Here is a 25,037-nt window from a genome sequence, read left to right as displayed (position 1 = left end):
TCAACTTATATTCATTAATAAAGTACTTCAACAGATAGCTAAAATATAAAATGTGCAATGCGTATATGTATTGACAATCATGTACACAGTACAAGGCTATGGTCACAATGCAACATCCAACAGACAGATATTCTAATCAGCTGTACTCATCAGCGACTGCATACCGATTTTAAGAACGAATTCGCTTACATGACTTGATGGTGGATTTTGGACGAGGAGACCAAAGTGACCGCTCTGAGCAGACAAACCCGCACCTCACCACGAGAGCGCGTGTGCGCCCTACATTAGCTTCCGCATCTCCAAAATTTCTCTTTGCCCTCTTCGCTCGAAGTCGTAGGTGGTGTTTGCGCATGCGAAATTGATGAAGAAGCCGCTCAGCAAGGTCCTTCTCGAGACGTCGAACTTCGAGATCAGCTCGTGCCATCTCGAGCAGGTAAGATGCTTCCTCTGAAGTCTCCGGCATTGAGTCCATGTAAGCGTCAAATGGTTCATTTGGGTAGCGGCGTATGTACTGTAGATAAAACTGATTCAAGGCAAGTGTTAGAATCCAGCCCATAACTCACCATATTATACACTTCCGAGGAGTCAGATGTATCATCTGAGATGTCGGAAGGAGTTACAGAATCTGAGATTTGTTGGCCTCGACATAGCGAATACGGGGATTGAGATGATTGAGATGGTGAGGCATAGCTTGAACGACACTTCGACATTGTAGTTACAGTTTGCGTCGTCCCGGAAATTGCCGGGACAATATTGAATCCAAATGAGTTCAATGACTTACTTCGCACCTTCGATATGCGCTGCCCCTCCTGCAGCAAGCGTTTTAAGAATGAGGGACGCTTTCTGCAACACCTGAATCAGCCTTCTTCTCACTGTTACAAGTGGGATGGTAACCTAGTTCGCATCTTAAGACCAGCACAAGCTCCAAGTCCTCAATTTCCTCTCCACAACGACACGGACCCGACCTTTGACCCGGAGTATATGGACCATGGAGTTGATGCAGACACTGGAGCGGAGTATGGGTCTTCAGGCTCGCAGAGATTACGGTGAAGAAGTGGAGTTTTATGACGGTGCAGGCAAGACGTGGGGTGTTGGGAAGACTTTCATGGACCAATTCAACGAGGATGAATATGCTGCAGAGAGGGAGCAAAACCAATACTTTCCTTTCGCTAGCAAACCGGACTGGGAGATGGCATCGTATATTCTTCGGTCCGATCTTAGCATGGCCGAAATCGACGAGTACCTCAATCTTGAATTTGTGAGTTCATCTATCCTCTAAATTTCTTCGTCTAAACTTATGTTCAGACCAAAACACTCCCGTTGTCATTTCGCTCTTCGCGAGAACTCCGAGGACGTGTTGAATTGCTCCCAGCTCCCCCTCAATGGAAGTATCAAAAAATCACTACCGAGTTTCCAACGACAAAAACCCTTCAAATATTTTATCGGGACGCAATCGAGTGCTTGCAGTCACTTCTCAGTCACCCACTGTTGGCCGCCAGCTTTGATTTCATCCCATGCAAGGTTTACGAGTCTGCCGAACGTGCGGTTCGAGTTTATCATGGTTTCATGACAGGCGATCATGCTTGGAACCTTCAGGTAAGGTCTCGTGTCTTGATTCCTCGTTCTGTATAACTAACAAGACCACAGAAAGACCTACCTGAAGGTGCATCCCTCCTTGGTGTAGTCCTCTCCTCGGACAAGACCAATCTGGGTGTAGACCAGGATGATGGTGACAGTTTTGTTGACGACCCCCACCAGGATCATGACACCTCGAAAGATAGCAACGATGGTAAGATATCCCATGCATGTGTCCATCATGCTACTGAACTTGCCCACTTGCCTTATGCAGATGAATTCACTCGTGCACGCTCACGAGTCGCCGACAGCTCACACAATGCCCGAGATGTCCTCCAAGACCATCGCGCAAAGAACTGTCGCCCTCGCATGCCTGACCTGGATGAGCTCGAGACTTTGCGTCGTCGCGCTACTACTCAAGATTCAGCTCAATCTTCTTCTGAAGAGGAGGTTGTAGTACCACGCAAGAGAACGCGGATGATCAAAGCAACTGCGCAGAACATTCGCTTCTATCCTCCTTCTTGGAAGATTTACTAGAGGCCGCAAAGAAGAAATCACGCCTAGGCTTGCTCACTAGCACAGCGTCAAAGTGCAGTGATTTTCTCAAAACCAAGGGTATTGAATATCTCTTAGAAACACTCGAAGACTTGGATCCCAGGGTGTTGGTGTTGACGACGGATACTGGGATGAATATAAATCTGATATGGCAGTCCTGGTATTTGTGTTCTTACTCTGTCGGATCACGCTAACAATTATTTTAGCTATGGGACGATCGCGCTACTATGCGTTCCGAAATGAAAAGGCTGCGCGTCCGATTGTTCTGGCACATTACGAAATTCTTCCACCCGATGTTGACGACGAGAACGACTATGAGCGGGAGGTGCGTGACAACATCAAAACATTGTTGCAGAATGGTGCTTTCCTACGGGATGGAGTAGATGCACAGCAGGTTAATGAGAAATAGCCCCGCACTTACTGACTCACGCGGTGTGTATTAGGGCAGGACCAATAATCTTGCAAACGAGGCCCTGGGCAGCTTTTGTATGTCCTATTTTACAAGGGTGAGAACACGCTCGCGAAGTCATTTCCAGACTTGTTCGCCGATGCTGTCCCCGAAGGTGCCGTTGCACTTGCAGCGACTGCGGTATGTGATCTCAGGCTCGGATAATCGTCTTCGCTCATTCATCTCTAACTAGCTTGCTGCCGCTATCGACGAGTACAAGACCGGTACTTACAAGCAAATGAAATTCGTCACCGATTTATATCAACCCATCTACGACAGCGTCATTCAGCTCTACCATGATGTGCAGAAGGACCACTATCATGCAAGAAATGCTGGGCCGCCAGAAAGAAATGGGCTCGTACTGCAGGGTATTGTGAAGCTTTTTTTATCATTTGTATCATTTTCTGACGGCTATGCAGAATCCTGACTCGCGATGATCCAAACAGGCCGCCATGACTGGGGCTTGAAAACTCCAACTGGACTGATCGTGTTTTTAGCATTTTTGTAGGATACCTGATTGTAGTATGACGCAATGACATCATGATTTGTTTGGTTTCAATTACTGTGCACTTTCTGTAGTGATGCTGTGAGCATTCTGCAGTATTCCTGTCTGGCCTACCCAATGCTCTGTATTGTTTTGCTCAGTGTAGCTAACACTCTGTACCGCTCTGTGCAGCTCTGTACAGTATCATACATTACACTGTACGACTCTGTACAGAGCTGCACAGAGAGAACCCTCTCTGTGGCTCTGTGGCTCTGTCCAGCACTGTCCAGGGTTGTACAGAGGACCCTGGGTTTGCTGATGTTTGAGCCCGCTGGACCACAATAGTACTTCCTTCAAAATTGGTGTCTGCCTTGTGACGCCAAAGAACGAAGGAATGATGAGATTCAGCAAGGATTACCGATGTCCGGAGAGAGTGAGTTTTTCGAAAAGCCCATAAGGACGGATTATCAGGCCAGACAAGTTCTCCCAGACGGAGCAGCCCATAAAAACCCGTCGAAAAGTTGGGCTATGAACAACAAGTCATCGTGAGATGGGGATTTGGCAAGGCGGCAGAGGTAGTTTCTAGGTCAGCCCTAGACAAAGGAAGCTTGCGGCAAATGGGAACCCCAAACCGACGTTTTGCACCTTTAAGTGTGCGTGACACTAAGCGAGAGCGTCGATTTTGGCGCACAGTGGGATAGTACTCCTCGAGGATGCTACATATTCCCGAGAGATAGTTGTCGACAGGATCGGGGATTAATGTGCGCCGACATAAAAGTGACGAAAAGGGAGAGTGTGTCTGGCGTAGGGTCAAGAGCAAGATGATGGATCTCACAGAAAGTCACATAAGAGTTGACGGCCGAATGAATAAGTCTGATTAGTTGTTTTGTCAAGGGCAAGTCCAAGGTTGATGGAGCGCTCATGAATTAGACGCTCCATAGGCCAGGCAGCACGAGGAGGCTGCCAAGCCTCAACCGCTGTAGGAATCATTTTTTACCCGCCCCCAGTGCATTCCGAGGGGGTTGAAATGGAACAATCCGAAGCCCTGGTGAACAAGAGACAGCATCACGTGCTTGCCAACGTGATAGATGATCTGCCACTACATTATCCTCTCCTGCAATATGAAACACACGAAAGTCGATGTCGAAGGCAAGGATGGTTTCGACAACGTCCATAAGAAGATGATTATACCCGGGTCCGGTGGATAAGGTGTTGAACATATAAACGGTATTCAAACTGTCAGTATATACTGCCAGTTTTCCATTGACCGGCAACCGAGTGACGCCATCGTGTATACCAGAAGCTACGCAAAGTGCTTCAGAGAAAAAGATATCTGCCACGGGAGGATGTTCCGGCAGGTTAGACTGAAATGCGAGGTTGAGAGATGGATACCAGAAACCCATACCCGACCCCAACGCATCACAGTAGACTTCAAGGATATCCGATTGAGGAGGGAAGGACTGCCAAGAAACGGATTTGAAAAGGTAGATGCCGTCAGATCGATTAAGATGAAAAGCTGCCCACTGAAGCTCTTCGACGACAGCATGATTGATCCAAATCATTCCTTTTGCATTGGTCTTACCCTTAGTCTTGGTGTAGACTGCCGAAAGACCAGGGCGAAGAAGAGGACATACGTTAAGAGCCCAGTTAAGAGTGCCCGCGATATGCTCAAACTCTCATAACGACCTCCTCTGACTATACCTGGCGAAAGACTTGAGTTCTCAAACTAGTCCTTTCTTCGATTCGTCCTTGAGAGATATCTTCATCAAGTTAGGATCCACCTCAAAGCCTATGACCGGTAGTGGTGAACCATATACCTGTTTCTGTTCTTCATGCGGGTTGCCCAGTTCATCCCACAAGAGGAGAAGGGAAACCATGGGGGTAGGAAGCATCTTACGATACTTCACGTAGTAAGACATATCACTGGCCCTGGCGAAAGAGAAAGAATCATCGACATATATAAAAGCTTGAATGAGCCGGACGAATACCGCAAGCCAGATGATGAGGGACATGAAGGCGTGAAAGATACGCTGCGAAGCTCGTCCTCCAAACACATTAGCTCTATCAACACGTCTTTCTCCTTTGAAGGTAACAACTTGTTTGATTTGCCAGAGAGGATGCATAGGCATGTGGCGATACGCCTCAGAGACGTCAGCCTTCCAAACTATTAGTTTCTCGAGTGGATGATGATGTCGAAATTCTCGGATTGCATCACCGAGGTCCTGGACATTGTCCAAGGTCACCCCAGCAATGTCGTCCTTAGTAATCATGGAGTTAAGGGAGAAATCCCCGGCACTATGATTAGTGACAAGGCAATACTTGCCACCTTCTTTAGGAACCGCATGAATGGGCATGCTATACATGCCAGGCAGAAGTTGGGGACCGAAATTAGGTGAGTACCTTCCAACGGACTCCTCCTTTGAAATCTGACTCCGAATGAAGTCGCGTTGGGCGATGGTTGACGGAGTTGGAGATGGGATCTCCCACGTAGTGGGATATACTCCAGCATGAGTATCCGCCCAGGGCCAGAATCCTTCACGAAGGCCTTGGCATACTGAGTGAACAAATGGGAGATTAGGATGATGGGCGAGGGTAAGAAGGGTTTCAAATCTGTCGACATTTATGGGAGTAGAGACCTTGAAAAGATGAGGGTACTTCTCAATAGTAGAAAGCGCTGTGAGATTATCGTATTCAGATGGAGGAGGATGCGGGAGAGGCTCAGCAGTCTCAGTCCAAATAGCCGTTCCACTGAGGGACTTTGCTTCGTTCCCCCATACCATCCTTCTCCTAAACCTTTGACCCTGCTATGGTCTCATTTAGTTTCCTTCGCCAATGGACAGTCGGCTCGTTTATGTCCTGCGTGACACTTGCTGCAGACATGGAACCTGGAACAGTCGGAAGCGGACTTATCACAGATTCCTCGGTTCCAGTTGTAGCACGCCTCCCCTCGGCCAGAAGTTTCACTTCGTCCTTTCTTACCACCTCCTGCTCCTTTGGCATTAAACTTATCCCTGCCGGAAGAGCTGAGCTGATGCAACTCTGCGTAGGCGACCATTCCGAGCGAGGATAGATGTGAGACTTCGAGTCGCCAGAACTTTGAGATGGCATCAAAGCGAATGTATTTTTGGCCTTCAATTTTGAGTCGACATGCCTTGTCAAAGTCGAGAATTCGTGAATGGAGGGCGTAATGGACATCGACGAAGAAGCCGGAGATGTAACAGGCATGATGAAGGAGAGGGCCTCAATCCAGAGGTCTGTCGCGATACTCCAGTCGCCATATGTTCTGACCTTATGAGTAGCGGTTGGCTGGGAAAGGGTGATTTCAAATCCTTTGCCGAGAGTTTGGGTTTGCTTGGGATCGATAGATGTGGAGTAATGCCCTGATAACACTTTTTCGAGGTCAGGCACTCTCCCTTCGAGGAGGAGTGTCCATTGCGATAAAGGGAAGCTGGGGCATCCGGGGGTTGCAGTAACCTGGCCTCGGTAATATTTGGTGTCTTCGGACCATTCCTCATAACATTCCAAGGTGAGCTCTTCGGCACGCTGACTAGAGACGAATCTAAATTGATCTGGGTCAAGCCAAGGATAGAATCCGGCTCATTCTGCAGTGAGTTTGCGTCTCTTTCCGCGCAAAACGTTCTCGTGTTCTTCCCCAGAGTCATCACTCTCATCCTCTTCTTCGGGTACTCATCTGTGCAATTTCCTTCGCAGCTCACTCTCTTTCCGAGATGTGGGCTTGTCTGACTCTCCCTCAGGTTGTTTCGACTGTGTTCTGGGTGGATCATTCGCAACTCGTGAGGAATCACGGTGGGGATTAGACTCTTTGGACGTGTAGTCGAGGAGTTCAAGGAAGTGATTAAAGCCGGGTTTAAAGTCTCGTTGGGTAAGTGTTTCCGATTCGTTGATTGCATCAAGGAGGACACACGGTATTTCAAGCAAGGCGTCTCCCTTCGAAATGAGGCCGTTTCCGAAATCCTCGATGAACTTAGTACACTGGGCGACAGAGTCTGGATCAAACTCTGCCTGGGATTCGGAAGAGGGGTTGGAAGAAATTGTATGGGAGTTTCCTGCATTTTCAGACATGAGAACAAGTGTTCGATGTATTAGAAAGTGCGCAAAATTGCTATTGACACGAATAATACGAGTGAGAAGAGGTAAAAACCCCCATGTCACTCGGCCTCGCTAGACATAGGCTGTAAGAGCTCCACTAAAGGAGGTGAGTGAGACACGATCGACGTGCCGAAGATGCATGGAGCATCGGCCAGAATGTGGCCAAGGGAAAGTCCCATACCAAGGGCAAACCACGGGAAGACCCGGGGAAACGAGCCTGCTATGGAGCGCTCGTCCAATTACCCTGGTGTAAACCAGATTAAACTCGATTTAATCAGTGTGTCAAACACGATCAAAAGCTGTTACGACCAAACTGAAGACAACATCGAACAAGCTGAAGACCAACCTAATAAATTGCTTCAAAGAAAGCCTTATCGATTGAATGTATTGCGTATGTCTTTTTGGGTTGGTTGAAGCAGCGCGAAAGAGCGAGGAACAATAAGCGTACACATGTACAAATATCCTTGAGAAATTGCAATCGGAGCAAGGTCATCAGTTCGCACGGCGAACCCCTATAGGTACATCACATGCCGACGACATTAATGTCAGTTTACATAGTTCCATTCATCCTCACTCTCCTCAGCGCGCGGATCTCATTCGAAACGCCACGACAATCATCTGGGATGAACTTCTCAATACATTTGAAAGCCACTGCATTCCCCCGCATCAACGTTTCGTTCCATCCAAATCGTTCATCCTGGACAGTGAATTTCCTCTGCGACTCGCATATGCAACTACTTTTAATGGTTGTCAAGGACTGACGCTACCACGAACTGTGCTCGACTTGCGAACAGATCCTTTTGCTCACGGTCAATGATATACGATGTTGTCAACTTGGAGTGCTCAAGATACCAAAGCGGGCATTCAAATCTCAAAATTGCGTTCACCCCCAGATAGTCTTCGTCTCGTTAGTGGAGACTGGAATGACATCCGAATATCAGATGCAGGCACAGGAGACATCATAAAACAGTTTGACGCGCACACACAAACCTGTCAATCACTACCCACCTTACTCCCAATGGCAGCAAATTTACAACCACTTCATCTGACAAGATCACGCGGTTCTTTGACTTGACCACATTCGAACCCATCAGGGAGTCACTCGAGCACTCTGATATTGTCATTTGTGTGACATTTTCCGAGGACAGCCAGCTCATCGCTACTGGCTGTGAGGACAAGCTCGTTCGCACATGAACAGTTCCTCTGAGCGAATGAGAGAATGGGCTCCAACAGGTGAGCAAATTCTCTCATCACGTCATGCTTCACGCTGTCCTGTCAGACAGTCTGCACAAAGTACGCTTTCACTTTCGTTGTTTTCTACTATCTCTAAATTCACTCTGTAGAAAACCATTTCAGACACACAGCCTCGGTCCAAACACACCGACTAGGTTCTTCGATGACGTCAGTACTAGAATATAGTCCATAGGACACAGTAAATTCAATGCACGTTTACCATCCTTCTGCAGTTTGACACACGTGTCCCGCCTGGACGCAACAATGGCACTGCTACCACGACTCGTCATGGCGAAGGCCCCCGAACAAGAACATGATGAATGGTATATTTTCTCGCACCACTACTCCCCAGGGCCATGCTCCTCGCCCACGCGGGATTCCCCTTGTGCCACAACATCTTCGCACCACGAGGCAAATATATAAGTTTCCTGACCTTTTGAAATCTATTTCGTGATGACAACATTTCCCCGCAGCGCACCGCTAATGCCAACAGTGGGGAAAGGCATTTAGTGCAGTTACCACATCCTCCTCGCCAGCAAACCTGTGCTGGTGTCTCCAGTGTTTCTACTGCAACTAACAGACCCCCTTCCCCATTGGACGTTGAACATGTTCCAGACATTAGCTGTTTGTCAGTTCTCGCAAGGTGCTTCCAGCGTCTTTCTCGCATTCGACAAACAAGTACTGCTGCTCCCCGCACCCACGAAGCCGCCGCTCCCTTTCGAACCTTTTGTTGGAATGGATACTACTATGGCATGTATCTGAAGATACTTATGTGGATCAATGTTGCTTCCGATAGACGACTGTCATTATATGCAGCATTCAGTGATACTTGGAGACCAGGCATTGCTGATTTTTCCAAGGGCATGGGTCTATCTATACTATACTTAGTCTCCATGGCATCACATCACTCGCATGATTAATCTAGTTCATTAACAAGGCATCTATGAAACATGGTGCATTGCACGTCCTGATTAAGGTGTCGACACTAGCCGCTTCAGAATCCTTGTACAAGTCCTTAGGAGTTTAATTGAACTGTGTGTAGTTGACGATGTAGGAAGGTTAGCCTTCGCAGGGTGTGATAACGTCGATACGGGCAGGCACGACACGGGGCAGGCCATAGGAAATGGACATCCTTGCGAAGACGCTCTGGAGCAGCGGCACCACTCTATAATATGCCTTCATAGAACATGTTCTAAGGAAATTTAGGCAAAAAGGTTGCATGTGGTACTGCACTTGCAGAGTAAGGGTCTGTTGTCAAGTACAACCAGCGTGATTGCGTCGGACCAGTGTGCGGCTTTCTGGTGGAATTTGCCAATGGCAACCAGGGCATAGATGTTGGCGGCGAGAAATGTCCAGTTCAGCTAAATGCATTCGGGAGTCCAACTCGAACGAGCACAGACTCAGTGAGATGCCGAACCTGGCATGACTGTCAGTCCAGTTTGCACGGGAAAATCTTATTGGTGAGGGTAGTACTCGATGAGAAGTTGAGAATGCGTGTAACAGTATTGTTGTGTCGTGGCTTGATTATATGCCGTAGTTCATGTGCACAATCTTGCGCATATATAGGCCTGCCAGTGTGTCCGAGTCTCGCTGCGCATCCGTATGGTGACCATACTCGTGCACGACAACCTGTAGACGAAATCAACTCATAGTGATCAGGAGAAGTCATCCAATGGAGCGTACCAAGAGGGTAATCGCCAGTCTAGTGAGAAGAGATCTCGGGTCGACTGATCAGTGGCCAAGAAATTGTATCAGTTACGACAGGTCGAAACACAGTAAAAGCGGCCACAGCGCCTACTGAAGAAAGAAGCGCTGAAGATGTTGCTAAACCATACGCAGGACACCACGTGTCTACAGCAAGGCCACCATGGGATTCAGTGATGGCAAGTATCTCATAGAAGATGCAACTTAATACTCCTCATCATAGTGCATGTAAGTGATTGCTGCTCCCTCGATGCTCCTGCTGACCGAGGCACCGAACAAGATTGAATGGCGGTCACGACTCATAAAGCATCCCTCATAGCGCCTACCCAGCCAACACGCAAGGAAATGCCTTTCCTTGAACGAACGTTCAAGGGTCACGAAGAATCTGTGGAGGATGTAGCTTTCATCGCTGGGACTCGTCTCCTCGTCACTGGCTCTGCCGACAAGAGTCTTCGAGTATGGGATCTGGACACAGGAAAACAAGTGGGGGAGCCCTTGTTGGGTCACGATACCGAAGTCCGGAGCGTTGCAGCGTCCACAGGCGGGCGTTGGATTGTGAGTGGAGGAACAAACGGAAGCATCCTGGTCTGGGAAGTTGCGACAAACAAGAGAGAGTTCAAGAGAGTGCTCGTCTCGTTCAAGGGCCATGCGACACAGATTTACAATATTGTATTTGCACCGGACAGCGAGACATTTGCAAGTGCATCAGGGGACGAAACGGTATGCGTGTGGAAGAGGGAGACAGGAAAAATAGTCCTTGGACCACTCAAAGTGGGCAATCAGGCACTCTCGGTGGCATACTCCCCGGATGGGACAAAACTAGCAGCAGGTACCACCGAACACATCGTCATTTGGAATACAGCGACAGGAAAAGAATTACTCAAAATAGAACAGCGGGCATGGCGAATCGCATTCACTCCAGATGGTCTCCGTCTCGTCAGTGGAAACCACAATGACATCCGAATCTCAGATGCTACCACCGGAGATATCATCAAACAGTTTGACGCGCACACCGAGTTCTTTTACTCGCTAGCCATTGCTCCCAATGGCACAAAATTCGCCACCACTTCAGCCGACAAGACGACGCGATTCTTTGACCTGAGCACTTTCGAACCTATCAGCGAACCACTCGAACACCCTGATGGCGTCTGGGGCGTGGCCTTTTCCGAGGACAACCAGCTCATAGCAACTGGCTGTCGGGACAAGCTCGTTCGCACATGGACAGTCCCTCTGAGCGAGTCAGAGAAGGAGTCCCAACAGGTGAGCAAATTCTCTTCTTGTGTCATGCTTCATGCTGACCTGTCATACAGAAAATTCTTCAAGTATGCTTTCATGTCCGTCGATTTGTGCTATCCCTAACTTCAGTCCTGCAGAAAACCATCCCAGGCCCACAGCCTCGTCCAAGACGTGCTCCAATACCGACTAGTAGGTTCTTCGATGATGTAAGTCCAAATGATGCAGTAGATTTGATGCACGTCTCATCATCATTTGATAGTTTGATCCTGGACGCAACAATCACGCTGCTACCACCACGCGTCATGCTGAAGGGTCCGGAATCAAGAACATGATGAATCGTTTCTTTTCTCACTCCTCTGCTCCCCAGGGCCATTCTCCTCGCCCACGCAGGATTCCCCTCGTGGACGTCTTCGCAACACGAGGCAAATATGTAAGTTTTCCTAACCTTTCGACATCCATCTCGTGACGCTGATATTGTCTCGCAGCGCAACGCTAATGCCCAGAGTGGAAAACGACATCTGCCGAGGTCGCTACATCCTCCTCGTCGGCAAGCCCACACTGATGCCTCAAGCAGCAGCACGCCGCCAGCAGGGGCATCCAATGTAGTCAATGAAACTACGGCAGCAACGTTGCAGACCGGAAGTGTCAACGCTTCTGCTACAACTAATCACCCTTCCTCGTTGGAGGTTGAACATGTTCCAGACGTTAGCTGCTTTGCAGTTCTTACAAGGTGCTTCCCGTGTCTTTCACGAACTCGGCCAATAAGTCCTGCTGCTTCGCGCACCAGCTAAACGGCCTCTCCCTTCCGAACCTTTTTGTTGTAGATATCACCAGATGTACCCGGTATTTGAAGACCCGTGCAATCTGATGTTGATCCCGAGAGACATCGCTCGTGGTAGAGAGTAAATGATGATATCTGACTGGTACTTCGTCCCCACGGTGTCACATCACAGCTAGCATTGTCAATCTAGTGTATTACAAGAAAAGCATGGTACATTGTAAATCCTAATCAAGTCATTGACATTAGTCAGTTCAATATCCTTGTACAAGTCGTTCTTAAGAGACTCTTGTTGAACTGCACATAGTTGCCGCGCTGGCCCTCGGATTGGGGCAGGCACAACGCCCGACTTGAAGAACTTGATCACGATGTTTGCCTCATTGGATCCTTCTGTCCTGCGACCAATGATAAGCAGGTGCAACTAAGAGATGAGTTGGAAGTACCTATTGAGGAGCGAAGTTCTTTTCGGGATGTTTCCTCCTGACAATGGTTCTGGTAGAAGAACACCGAGATGTTTGGGCCGGGCCACAGGAATCGATATTCTTGCGAAGACGTTCGGGAGTAGTGGCACCATTCCGTAGAGCGCCTTCATAGAACATGTTGGTGGGAATTCAGACAAACAACCTGGTGATCGCCAACGAGGATGACGGGCCCACCCAGAGCGATCATGCGTAAGACGCGTTGAAAGTTTGGCTAACGTACGACCTGTATGCGGGACACCACGTGTCTGCAGCAAAGCCGACACGTGGATTCAACGATCGCGAGGACCGAGAACCGATATAATTTTCAACTTGACTGCCACTCACCATAGCGCACGTAAGTGTCTGCTCCCCCACTCAACGCTCGTGCTGACCAAGACACCAGACAAGATCGAATGCCAGTCACTACTCGCAAAAACGGGACATCCAAAGTGCCCACCCCAACTCAAGAGGAAACATCTCAGGCCAAACTCACGCTCAGCGGTCATGAACAATGGGTGTCCAGCGTAGCTTTCATCCCTCGTACGAATCTCCTCGTCACTAGCTCCGCCGACAAGACCCTTCGGGTATGGGATCTGAACACAGGGAAACAAGTGGGGGAGCCCTTGTTGAATCACGACTGCGCAGTCTGGATGGTCGCAGCATCCCCCGATGGGTGTTGGATTGCGAGTGGAGGGTGGAATGGAAGCATCCTGGTCTGGGAAGTTGCAACAGACAAGACAGATGTCAAGAGAGAGCCCGTCTCATTCAAAGGCCACGAGATTCTGCTTCGAGACCTCATATTCGCACCAGGCAGCGAGACATTTGCAAGTGCATCAAATGACTTGACAATATGCGTTTGGAAGAGTGAGACGGGAACAATAGTGCTCGGACCACTCCGACTGGATGAGCTGCCAAACTCAGTGTCATACTCTTTGGATGGGAAAAAACTAGCAGCAGGCACCGACAAACACATCATCGTTTGGAACACAACAAATGGAGAAGAACTGCTCAAGATACCAAAGCGGGCCTTCAAAATCGCATTCACTCCAGATAGTCTCCGTCTCGTTAGTGGAGACTGGAATGACATCCGCATATCAGATGCAGCCACCGGAGACATCATAAAACAGTTTGACGCGCACACACAAACCTGTCAATCACTAGCCATTGCTCCCAATGGCAGCAAATTTGCAACCACTTCATCTGACAAGACCACACGGTTCTTTGACCTGACCACATTCGAACCCATCGGGGAGCCACTCGAGCACCCTGATATTGTCATTTGTGTGGCATTTTCCGAGGACAGCCAGCTCATCACTACTGGCTGTGAGGACAAGCTCGTTCGCACATGGACAGTCCCTCTGAGCGAATCAGAGAAGGAGTCGCAACAGGTGAGCAAATTCTCTTCTTGTGTCATGCTTCATGCTGACCTGTCATACAGAAAATTCTTGAAGTACGCTTTCATCCCCGTCGATTTGTGCTATCCCTAACTTCAGTCCTGCAGAAAACCATCCCAGGCCCACAGCCTCGTCCAAGACGCGCTCCAATACAGACTAGTAGGTTCTTCGATGATGTAAGTCCATGTGATGCAGTAGATTTGATGCACATCATGATCATTTGATAGTTTGATCCTGGACGCAACAATCGCGCTGCTACCACCACGCGTCATGCTGAAGGGTCCGGAATCAAGACCATGATGAATCGTTTTCTCTCTCGCTCCTCCGCTCCCCAGGGCCATGGTCCTCGCCCTCGCAGGATTCCCCTCGTGGACGTCTTTGCAACACGAGGCAAATATGTAAGTTTTCCTAACTTTTCGACATCCATCTCGTGACGCTGATATTGTCTCGCAGCGCACCGCTAATGCCCAGAGTGGAAAACGACATCTGCCGAGGCCGCTGCATCCTCCTCGTCGACAAGCCCACGCTGGTGCCTCAAGCAGCACCACGCCACCAGCAGGGACGTCCAATGTGGTCGATGCAACTACGCCAGCAACGCTGCAGACCGGAAGTACCAACATTTCTACTACAACTAACCACCCTTCCCCATTGGAAATTGATAGGGTACCGCACGGGTAACACCGAGGGTCGGAAAGTTGACACCGCACCCGCACCCGCCAACACCGTACCCTTCACGGGTACGGGTACACACCGACCCGTCAATGTCGCGGTTTATGGAAAACACCGCGGTGTCTCTGAACACCGCGGGTACATTACCAAGAAGAGTGTATTAAGTATTAACAACAATGAAATAAAATAGTACTACTTTTCCTTGTCATTCTCCTCTGCTTCGACTTCATTTCGCTTCCAAAAATCAATGGAAAGAAACATACCAAGATCTGCAGAAGGATCGGGATCAGGCTCGAATGCACCTGCCGTTGATTTGTTATCGTCAGTGGCAAGTGAATCAGTACTTGATCGCGTAAGATCAACGGTGTCTGTGGGGCTCGATCGAGAAGACCGAGACACAAATGACTGCTTGACCTTCTTCAAGGGGCGGGCCAGAGCCTTAGCACCCTTTGCAACAGCCTTTTTGAGTGACCTGGCCTTCTCGGAGATGGACGACGAGATAGACTTAGATGATGAGTGTGACTGGGTAGACGAAGCATCAGATGCCTTCTTTGTGAGCTTAGTTTTCATGGGGAGACGACTCAGTGGACTTACTGGTCTCGAGTTTTTGCCTTGGCTTTATGGTAGTGACTCGAGCTTCTCTGCAACGAAGTGTCAGCTCAATAAATTGCTAGAATGATTCACGGGGGTACAAAAGACATGACAGAAATCAGTATAGCATTCACTTGTGATCCTCAAGCTCTCAGAGGAAGGAAAAACAGAGAATCAAACACGGTGTTCAATGGCTGTCGCGCGCCTGGTTCCCGATTTGGTATATTATACCCGCCCAAACACCGTCAACCCGCGGTGAATGGCCACGGTATGCTCAAGGGTACGACTATCCTACTCCGTACCCGTACCCTCCAAACCCGTCAGCATAGAACCGCGGTGTTACCCGTACCCGTGCGTTTCCCTAGAAATTGAACATGTTCCAGACGCTAGCTGCTTCGCAGTTCTTACAAGGTGCTTCCCGCGTCTTTCACGAATTCGACATACAATTCCTGCTGCTCCGCCCACCAGCTAAGCGCCCTATCCCTCCCGAACCTTTTTGTTAGAGTAGATATCACCACATGTACTGAGTATCTGAACTTTGAAGACACATGTAAATCGATGTTACTCGCGAATGACATTACTTGTAGTATATAGTAAATGATGATATCTGACTAGTACTTCGTCCCCAAGGTGTCGCATCACGAGCATGGTCAACCTAGTGTGTTACAAAACTCATACAAAAACACGGTGCATTGTAAATCCTGATCAAAACGTTCACACTAGTCAGTTCAATATCCTTGTACAAGTCACTCTCAAGATACCCTCGTTGAACTGCACATAGTTGCCGCGCTTGCCCTCGGATTGGGGCAGGCACAACGCCCGACTTGAAGAACTTGATCATGATCTTCTCCTTGTTGGATCCTTCTGTCCTGCGACTAATGATAAGCGGGTGCAACTGAGAGATGAGGACATGGAAGTACCTATTGAGGAGCAAAGTTTGGAGGATGTTTATTCCTGACAAAGGTTCTGGTAGAAGAACACCGGGATGTTTGGGGCGGGCCACAGCGATCGACATTCTTGTGAAAACGTTCGGGAGCAGTGGCACCATTCCGTAGAGTGCTTTCATCGAACATTTTCGAGGGAATTCAGACAAACAAGGGTGCATGCGGACGAATGGATCTGTTGCCAAGTACAACGAGACGTTCGAAGAATGATTTTGTCACATGGGCGTGCGCCGCTTTCTCGTTCATGATAACCGGACCAAGTTACTGGTGATCACCAACAACGACAACAGCCAAACGCCAGAGGGGTCAATGGAGGCTACAGAGCTACTCATCTCAAGTCGCCTATGTGCTTGGTGGGTGAGCTGAGATTGTGCGCAACAAATAGAACTGGACGCACCAACCGGAGAAGCCACATACTGTATTCCAAGGAAACTGGTGATGTTGGTCGCTGTAACGACTGAGCCGTAGTACCGGGCATAACCCAAGTCGAGGATGGATACAGATATGTTGGCTGCCAAAGACGAAAACACTTCTAGTTCAAGCAAAACCTGCCATGTGACCAATAGATTAGCTTTGATAGACAGTTTAAATCACATAGATCGCGCAGGGATAATCATCTATGACCGGGGTGATCAAATAACGTGCAGCATTGCAAACCTTGCGAAAGCGGAGTCCAAGACAACCTTAGCCACATAGAGAGAATTGAAACGTGACCACTGCCATGGGACATTATTCGCCTGATTGTGCGGGCCAGGTGAGGAAGCGAATGATGCTGAGCAATGTTTGGACCAGCTTGTGATGATCGTAAAGAATCCTTCTCGGAGAACAGCCCCCTAGGTCATCCGTTCCCATCCCTCCTACACAGTTCGCACCGTCCGCCACGTAGAAAAGTTAAGGCAGTTCAGGCTGGTGACGAGATTGTATTGAACTTGACACATGGATGAATAGTCAGTAGTAGTTAGCCTACGCTGTTGATTTCCCGAGCTACACTGCAGAAGAAGCAAACCCTATATCCATGTGATGGGGGAAAAAACCAATTAAAATTTGACGTTAGCATTGTCAGTTAGACTGCCGCCCGCAGCGCGTGGTCACTGGCGCCCTCGCGGGGAGATAGCGTATGATAGAGCAGTGAGCCGTGATTGTACGGCTCGGAGTGTAGACTCTGCCTTGTAAGCATGCGAAGGTGCACATGAATCCTGGACTGCTAGTGTTCCCGCAGATCGCGATTGTGTTAATGTGTTCGACATCGGGTGCATCATTGATTTAGAACTAGGGGTATCGCAGGTTCTAGGAGAAATGCGTTGAAGTGGGACCGCGAGGAGGAGAACAGGACACGAACCTGAGCGAGGATGCACGATTGGGATTAATATTCGCAATCTGATACTCACGAAGTCGCGACAACAGCCTGAATCCCGTTATTCCACTCTCTTGCCTGCAATCACCCCGGGGAATACTGAGAGGGTACATGAATGCAGAATGCCCCCCGGGAATGAAATGCGTGGCACTGTAACTTACACGAATTGTGCAACCTTCCCCATAGTAGTGGCTCATCATTCTCCCGAGGAAGACTGGGTAGCGGTGGCTCTGCTGGGACCATGTTAATAAGGCATCCTTCTTGTCTGTGACAGACTGGATGGAAGTCCAATTAACCTGCTCCCAACTCGGCCATCCCCATTCTAGGATTCTTTTCTTGGCATTGATGCAGGCAATGAGGATCCCGAGCTGAGCGCTGAACAATGGCTTGGTCAAAATGCTACTACTTAGGAAGCGATTGATGAACATTGCAACGAGTAAAAATGTTCTAGCCAACTGAGCTTGAACCTTCTGAATGTCCGATCAAGCGATAGCAGTCTGCCGCTTCCTTTTTTTTGAATTTCTCCTCCTGGCATCCAATAACCAAGGTCAACCTGTCTGTAATTCAGAAATTCTATCAACTACAATAGGTCGAAACACAGGAAACGGCGCCTACTGAAGTAGCCTCCTCGAATAAGCGCCGAAGATGTTGTTGAACCGTATACGGGACACCACGTGTCTACAGCAAGGCCGACATGAGGGTTCAGTGATAATAAGTATCTTACAGAAGATGCGATTTAACGACTGCTCACCATAGCGCATGTAAGTGATTGCTACTCCCTCGGTGTTCCTGCTAACTGAGACACCGAAAAAGATTGAATATTGAATGGCGGTCACCCCTCACAAAGCATCCCCCAAACCGCCCTCCCAGCCCACACGAAAGGAAGCACCTTTTCTTGAACTGACGCTCAAGGGTCACGAAAGTTTTGTGCATGATGTAGCTTTCATCCATGGTACCCGTCTCCTCGTCACTGGCTCCGGCGACAAGAGTCTTCGAGTATGGGATCTGGACACAGGAAAACAAGTGGGGGAGCCCTTGTTGGGTCACGATGCCATAGTCCGGAGCGTTGCAGCGTCCCCAGACGGGCGTTGGATTGTGAGTGGAGGAGAAAACGGAAGCATCCTGGTCTGGGAAGTTGCGACAAACAAGAGAGAGTTCAAGAGAGTGCTCGTCCCGTTCGAGGGCCATGCGAAAGGGGTTTGGGATGTTGTATTTGCACCGGACAGCGAGACATTTGCAAGTGCATCATATGACAAAACGGTATGCGTGTGGAAGAGGGAGACGGGCAAAATAGTCCTAGGACCACTCAAAGTGGACAGTGAGGCATTCTCGGTGGCATACTCCCCGGATGGGACAAAACTAGCAGCAGGCACCGACAAACACATCATCATTTGGAACACAGCAACAGGAAAAGAATTACTCAAAATAAAACAGCGGGCATGGCGAATCTCATTCACTCCAGATGGTCTCCGTCTCGTCAGTGGAAATTGGAATGACATCAGAATATCAGATGCTACCACGGGAGACGTCGTCAAACAGTTTGACGCGCACACTAGTACTATTACCGAACCCTTTTACTCGCTAGCCATTGCTCCCAATGGCACGAAAATTCGCCACCACATCACATGACAAGACGACGCAGTTCTTTGACCTGACCACTTTCGGACCTATCAGCGAGCCACTCGAACACCCTGATGTCGTCTGGGGTGTGGCCTTTTCCGAGGACAGCCAGCTCATAGCAACTGTCTGTCAGGACAAGCTCGTTCGTACATGGACAGTCCCTCTGAGCGAGTCAGAGAAGGAGTCGCAACAGGTGAGCAGATTCTCTTCTTGTGTCATGCTTCATGCTGACCTGTCATACAGAAAATTCTTAAAATATTATGCTTTCATGCCCGTCGATTTGTGCTACCCCTCACTTCAGTCCTGCAGAAAACCGTCCCAGGCCCACAGCCTCGCCCAAGACGCGCTCCAATCCCGACTAATACTAGTAATAGTTTTTTCGGTGATGTAAGTTTATATAATACAGTACATTCGATGCACGTCTCATCATTATTCGATAGTTCGATCCACATTCTCCACCTGGACGCAACAATCGCACTGCTACCGCCACGCGCCACGCCGAAGGGTTCAAAATCAAGAACATGATGGATCGTCTCTTTTCTCGCTCCTCCGCTCCCCAAGGCCATGCTCCTCAGTCACGGAGCATTCCCCTCGTGGACGTCTTCGCAACACGAGGCAAATATGTAAGTTTTCCTAACCTTTTTACATCTCATGATGTTGATATTGTCTCGCAGTGCACCGCTAATGCCCAGAGTGGAAAACGACATCTGGCGAGGCCACTACATCCTCCTCATTGGCAAGCCCACGCTAGTGCTTCAAGCAGCAGCACGCCACCAGCAGGGACATCCAATGTGGTCGATGCAACTACCCCAGCGACGTTACAGACCGGAAGTGCCAACGCTTCTGCTACAGCTAACCACCCTTCCCCATTGGACGTCGAACATGTCCCGGACGTTGGCTGCTTTGCAGTTCTTACAAGGTGCTTCCCGTGTCTTTCACAAACTCTACGGACAAGTCCTGCTGCTCCGCGCACCAGCTAAGCGGCCTCTCCCCTCCGAACCTTTTTGTTGACGTAGATATCACCACATGTCCTAAGTATCTGAACTTCGAAGACTCATGTAATTCAATGTTGGTTGCAAATAACGTTACTTGTGGTACAGAGTAATGACGATATCTGACTAGTACTTCTTCCCCATGGTGTCATATCACGAGCATGGTCAATCTAGTGTATTGCAAGACTCGTACAAAAACATGGTACATTGTAAATCCTGATCAAGTCGTTCTTAGTAAGAGACTCGTTGAACTGCATACAGTAAGCAGTTGCCGATATAGGAACGCTGGCCCTCGGATTTGGGCAGCTAAGCAGGTGCAACTGGGAGGTGAGGACATAGAAGTACCTATTGAGGAGCGAAGTTCATTTCGGGATGTTTCCTCCTGACAAAGGTTCTGGTAGAAGAACACCGAGATGTTTGGGGCGGGCCACATGAATCGATATTCTTGTGAAGACGTTTGGGAGTAGTGGCACCATTCCGTAGAGCGCCTTCATAGAACATATTGGTGGGAATTCAGACAAACAACCTGGTGATCGCCAACGAGGATGACGGGCCCACCCAGAGCGATCATGCGTAAGACGCGTTGAAAGTTTGGCTAACGTACGACCTGTATGCGGGACACCACGTGTCTGCAGCAAAGCCGACACGTGGATTCAACGATCGCGAGGAGTCAGGACCGAGAACCGATACAATTTTTCAACTTGACCGCCACTCACCGCGCACGTAAGTGTCTGCTCCCCCGCTCAACGCGCGTGCTAACCAACACACCAGACAAGATCGAATGCCAGTCACTACTCGCAGAAACGGGACATCCAAAGTGTCCACCCCAACTCAAGAGGAAACATCTCAGGCCAAACTCACGCTCAGTGGTCATGAACAATGGGTGTCCAGCGTAGCTTTCATCCCTCGTACGAATCTCCTCGTCACTAGCTCCGCCGACAAGACCCTTCGGGTATGGGATCTGAACACAGGGAAACAAGTGGGGGAGCCCTTATTGAATCACGAATGCGCAGTCTGGAGGGTCGCAGCATCCCCCGATGGGCGTTGGATTGCGAGTGGAGGGTGGAATGGAAGCATCCTGGTCTGGGAAGTTGCAACAGACAAGACAGATGTCAAGAGAGAGCCCGTCTCGTTCAAGGGCCACAAGATTCTGCTTCGAGACCTTGCATTTGCACCGGACAGCGAGACATTTGCGAGTGCATCAAATGACTTGACAATATGCGTTTGGAAGAGTGAGACGGGAAACAATAGTGCTCGGACCACTCCGACTGGACAGCCTGCCAAACTCGGTGTCGTACTCCCTGGATGGGAGAAAACTAGCAGCAGGCACCGATAAACACATCATCGTTTGGAACACAGCAAATGGAGAAGAACTGTTGAAAATAGAACAACGGGGATACAGACTCGCACTCACTCCAGATGGTCACCGTCTTGTCAGTGGGAGCAGCAAAGACATCCGAGTTTCAGATGCAGCCACCGGAGACATAATCAAACAAGTGCAATTGTACGGGCATACCGACTACCTGGTCACACTAGCCATTACCCCCAATGGCACCAAATTTGCCACCACATCATGCGACAAGAAAACGCGGTTCTTTGATCTCACCACATTCGAACCCATCGGGGGGCCACTCCAACACCCTGATGTTGTCATGTGTGTGGCATTTTCCGAGGACAGCCAGCTCATCGCTACTGGCTGTGAGGACAAGCTCGTTCGCATATGGTCAGTTCCTCTGAGCGAATTAGAGAAGGAACCCCAACAGGTGAGTGGTTAACCTAGTGTATTAACAAGGCATCTAAAAATGGTGAATTGCATATCCCGAATAAGGCGTCGACACTAACCACTTCAATATCGTTGTACAAGTCCTGAAGAGACCCATTGAATTGCATATAGTTGAAGATGTAGGAACTGTGGGGTGTGACAATGTCAATATGGTCAAGCCTGGGGCGGGCCATGGGAAATCGACATTCTTGCGAAGACGCTCCGGAGCAGTGGCACCGATCTGTAGTATGCCCTCATAGAACATGTATGAGGGGAATTCGGACAAACGAGGGCGCATGTGATGCTGCACTTGCAGAGGAAGGGTCTGATCCCAAGTATGACCAGACGTTCGAAGAGTGAATGAGTCAGACCAGCGCGCATAGCTGTTTTGTTCATAATGAGCCGACCAACTACTGGTTATCGCTGACGAGGACAACCTGCCTACAGCCCAGCAGCAGAGGAACCATACACTTTGCTTCATCGTCGGTCGTGGGACATTTCATGAATGGATAAAGGCGTACCCAGCTCAGTAGCTTGATGTAGCTTCAATCAACACTGTCCTAAACTTGACCTTGTCAAGACGAGGATCACTAGCCCCGACCTCCGCAGCACCAAAAATATCCTCGCACGTGCGGCGAATCTGGGGCACAAGATTATCTCCGAGAAGCTTGTGATACTGGCAAGGGGTTTAATGAGTTTAATGAGTTTAATACGGTATGGCGGAAGGAACATACGATATAGCCATCAACGCGCTTCTCAACTTCATCAAATCATGGTGTTCTTGCTGCATGCACCTACGGATTGTTTGTCTCAAATACTTTGTGCCTGTCAGATCTACACTCAAACACCACTCATTTTCTGAACCCGACGTAGACGTCCACGTTCTTCCCCGTAGTACTCAGGAGCCCGAGCTCATTCACGTCTATTCCAAATAATATGTTCGTCGCAACCTGTAAGTTTCTTTGCAGACTGGCTGCATTTCCCGAGGCGAACATCAGTGTGTTTGAACCTATGCCGCTCGCTCTATTTCTCGGGAAGACTCTACGCGAGGGGAAGTTGAAGATGACGCCAGCCCAACGCGCACGTATATCGGGTTTCAAAAGTGAACAGGCAATCCCGTTATCATAGTGCTATTTGCGCGCAGATCCACCGCAATCCCAAAAATCTGGCACCAGACAGGCATGTACCACCAGAGTCTTCAATGCAGTCCCTATGACGTGCAATGACGTGAGCAGTCTTTCCGAGATGCGGAGATGAATGTAATGATTTCTTTCATATGCGAGCCAGAGATCTGCGGTTGGGAATCCCAATGCGGCCACAATGAAACACCAGTCTCCACGGAAGAGCCACACAATCTAGAAAGTCCGGAATCCCCGTCCCCCGTAAATATGCACTAAACCGTTTTTGTTCGGCTGACCAGTTCAAGATGAGCACATCATCTGATCTTGTTGACGGAAACGGCGTACTTTTGAACCCCAAATCATAAGGGAACGCCCTAGAATTCCTGAGAATCGAGTCGATGTTGCGATTAGAACACAAATGGGATGGGTGGCGAGAGCTGACTGAGCTGTAACAGGAACGACAAAACAACCTGAAATGATGATAGTATGATAAATTTAAAGAACGAACGACTGAGTAAGTAATGTCTTCCAAACTCACCGCAGCTGTCTCCCCTGATTCTGTGATAGTACATACTCGTGCACATCGGCCCTCTTCTCTGAGGTGCGTTGCCGTCACTAGTCACTAGTCGTAGGAGCCGATAGTCATGAGTGGACTGTACGAGTCCATCAGTAACTGCCGACAGACTGTCGTGTCCTTCTTGTGAGAATCTGCTATGTTTTGACGTGGCCACTCCAGTTCCGGTATTGATATCATGCGTGATGGATGATCGATGATGCGGTGTACTAACAGATTTCTGCCGTTCAACGCGTTACGTAGTGCGAATCATGAGTCATACATTATGAGTCACCAACCAATCCTTAGTACGTAATCAAACCATTGCTGTAACTTCCATCGGACTGTCATCGGTTCATCAGCGCTCAGCTGTCACATCACTAGGTCGGCATAAGCATTGAATATTGAATATTGAATATTGACCGCCCGCCGCGTAGTACAAGATGAGGGCTGTTGTCCAACGCGTCGCATCGGCTTCTGTATCAGGTAAAACCTATTAGCAAAGTTATCACAGCTAGTATACCTAACCTGCATCGCAGTTGACGGAAAAGTTATTTCGAGCATATCCCGAGGACTGATGGTCCTAGTCGGAATCGGTACTGGTATGGATATGCATCCCGCTCATCCTGTGCAGATACATAGCCAACTAGTACTCACGTAGGATAGATGACACGCTTGCGGATATCGAAACCTTGACGAACAAAATGCAAGGACGAACGGATCTTCGGCCCTTGTCCTCCGCGCTGACCACTAGCACTACTTCTAAACAGACTTAACATCCGTGTCTTCGATGCGAATGGTACGATGTGGAAATCGAGCGTTAAGGACATTGCTGGCGAGGTTCTATGCGTCTCCCAGTTCACGTTAATGGCGAACACTACCAAGGGCAACAAACCTGATTTTCATCGTGCGATGGTGCGCCATTTCAATTCTTGATAATTTAACGGCGATTTCATTGGTCCTCCGCAGTCCTCGAATGCCTCCAGAGAACTGTATACGACGTTTCTCGAGAACATGCGGCGTATGTACGTGCCAGACCGAATACAAGGCTAGTTTCGTTCTAGTTGAGTGCATGATGACGTGGTTAATGTATTTTTCCAGACGGGCAGTTTGGTGCGATGATGGATGTCTCGTTGACAAACGAGGTATGGGGTATTGTTATTGGACTTTTTTATGCGGTGATGCATGCTGTCTGCATAGGGACCTGTTACTCTGACATTGGATACTCGGAAGTTTGAGTATCTTTCGGTTTCAGGAGGTACAGACAAGAAAACGAGTCAGAACGGCAATAAAGAGGCCAAGAACCAAACGGCTGACGCAGCTGGCTCGAGATCTGCTGCCAGTGTGAATCCAGGCCCAACTGACTCGGAGGTAGACGTTTCGTAGTGTTCGTGTTGGTGAACGATTGAAATTTCTCATCAAGTTCTGTCTCTGCTATTGTTCCCGACAAGGC

General features: G+C 49.0%; 7 protein-coding genes across 7 annotated transcripts; 4 read left to right on the top strand and 3 right to left on the bottom strand.

The window, feature by feature from the left end:
• Window positions 1-169: 169 nt before the first annotated feature.
• Window positions 170-710, bottom strand: DFJ58DRAFT_726791 (uncharacterized protein; the record flags this gene model as incomplete). Its single annotated transcript, XM_041385406.1, has 2 exons — window positions 170-511; window positions 564-710. The coding sequence occupies 2 exons, from the start codon at window positions 708-710 to the stop codon at window positions 170-172; spliced, it is 489 nt and encodes a 162-aa protein (XP_041245058.1).
• A 371-nt stretch (window positions 711-1,081) lies between these two features.
• On the top strand, window positions 1,082-1,716 carry DFJ58DRAFT_618839 (uncharacterized protein; the record flags this gene model as incomplete). The annotated part of the gene is made up of 3 exons (XM_041381005.1): window positions 1,082-1,258; window positions 1,306-1,596; window positions 1,648-1,716. Coding segments are annotated over 3 exons (537 nt in total), but the record flags the coding sequence as incomplete, so codon positions are not given.
• A 622-nt stretch (window positions 1,717-2,338) lies between these two features.
• On the top strand, window positions 2,339-3,005 carry DFJ58DRAFT_726789 (uncharacterized protein; the record flags this gene model as incomplete). The annotated part of the gene is made up of 4 exons (XM_041385405.1): window positions 2,339-2,524; window positions 2,574-2,616; window positions 2,667-2,719; window positions 2,772-3,005. 4 exons carry the CDS (start codon window positions 2,339-2,341, stop codon window positions 3,003-3,005), a joined length of 516 nt encoding a protein of 171 aa, XP_041245056.1.
• Window positions 3,006-12,800: 9,795 nt separating this feature from the next.
• Window positions 12,801-15,849, top strand: DFJ58DRAFT_313065 (WD40-repeat-containing domain protein). Its single transcript, XM_041379785.1, has 6 exons — window positions 12,801-13,972; window positions 14,023-14,034; window positions 14,086-14,154; window positions 14,206-14,376; window positions 14,432-14,636; window positions 15,613-15,849. The coding sequence occupies exons 1-6, from the start codon at window positions 12,998-13,000 to the stop codon at window positions 15,708-15,710; spliced, it is 1,530 nt and encodes a 509-aa protein (XP_041245055.1). The 5' UTR covers window positions 12,801-12,997; the 3' UTR covers window positions 15,711-15,849.
• A 361-nt stretch (window positions 15,850-16,210) lies between these two features.
• On the bottom strand, window positions 16,211-17,964 carry DFJ58DRAFT_913402 (uncharacterized protein; the record flags this gene model as incomplete). Its single annotated transcript, XM_041395321.1, has 5 exons — window positions 16,211-16,524; window positions 16,600-16,730; window positions 17,055-17,088; window positions 17,571-17,614; window positions 17,698-17,964. The coding sequence occupies 5 exons, from the start codon at window positions 17,962-17,964 to the stop codon at window positions 16,425-16,427; spliced, it is 576 nt and encodes a 191-aa protein (XP_041245054.1). The 3' UTR covers window positions 16,211-16,424.
• A 3,851-nt stretch (window positions 17,965-21,815) lies between these two features.
• On the bottom strand, window positions 21,816-22,293 carry DFJ58DRAFT_782742 (uncharacterized protein). Its single transcript, XM_041389861.1, has one exon. The coding sequence runs from the start codon at window positions 22,206-22,208 to the stop codon at window positions 21,945-21,947; it is 264 nt and encodes an 87-aa protein (XP_041245053.1). The 5' UTR covers window positions 22,209-22,293; the 3' UTR covers window positions 21,816-21,944.
• A 1,617-nt stretch (window positions 22,294-23,910) lies between these two features.
• Window positions 23,911-25,016, top strand: DFJ58DRAFT_782735 (D-Tyr tRNAtyr deacylase-like domain-containing protein). The gene is made up of 6 exons (XM_041389860.1): window positions 23,911-24,036; window positions 24,090-24,186; window positions 24,251-24,317; window positions 24,355-24,499; window positions 24,554-24,729; window positions 24,785-25,016. The coding sequence occupies exons 1-5, from the start codon at window positions 24,028-24,030 to the stop codon at window positions 24,635-24,637; spliced, it is 402 nt and encodes a 133-aa protein (XP_041245052.1). The 5' UTR covers window positions 23,911-24,027; the 3' UTR covers window positions 24,638-24,729; window positions 24,785-25,016.
• Window positions 25,017-25,037: the final 21 nt, after the last annotated feature.

This window comes from Suillus subalutaceus (assembly GCF_016647625.1).
Source record: "Suillus subalutaceus strain FC151 chromosome Unknown DFJ58scaffold_39, whole genome shotgun sequence".
Taxonomy (NCBI): Eukaryota; Fungi; Basidiomycota; class Agaricomycetes; order Boletales; family Suillaceae; genus Suillus; species Suillus subalutaceus.
This window is presented reverse-complemented; position numbering and strand designations above follow the sequence as displayed.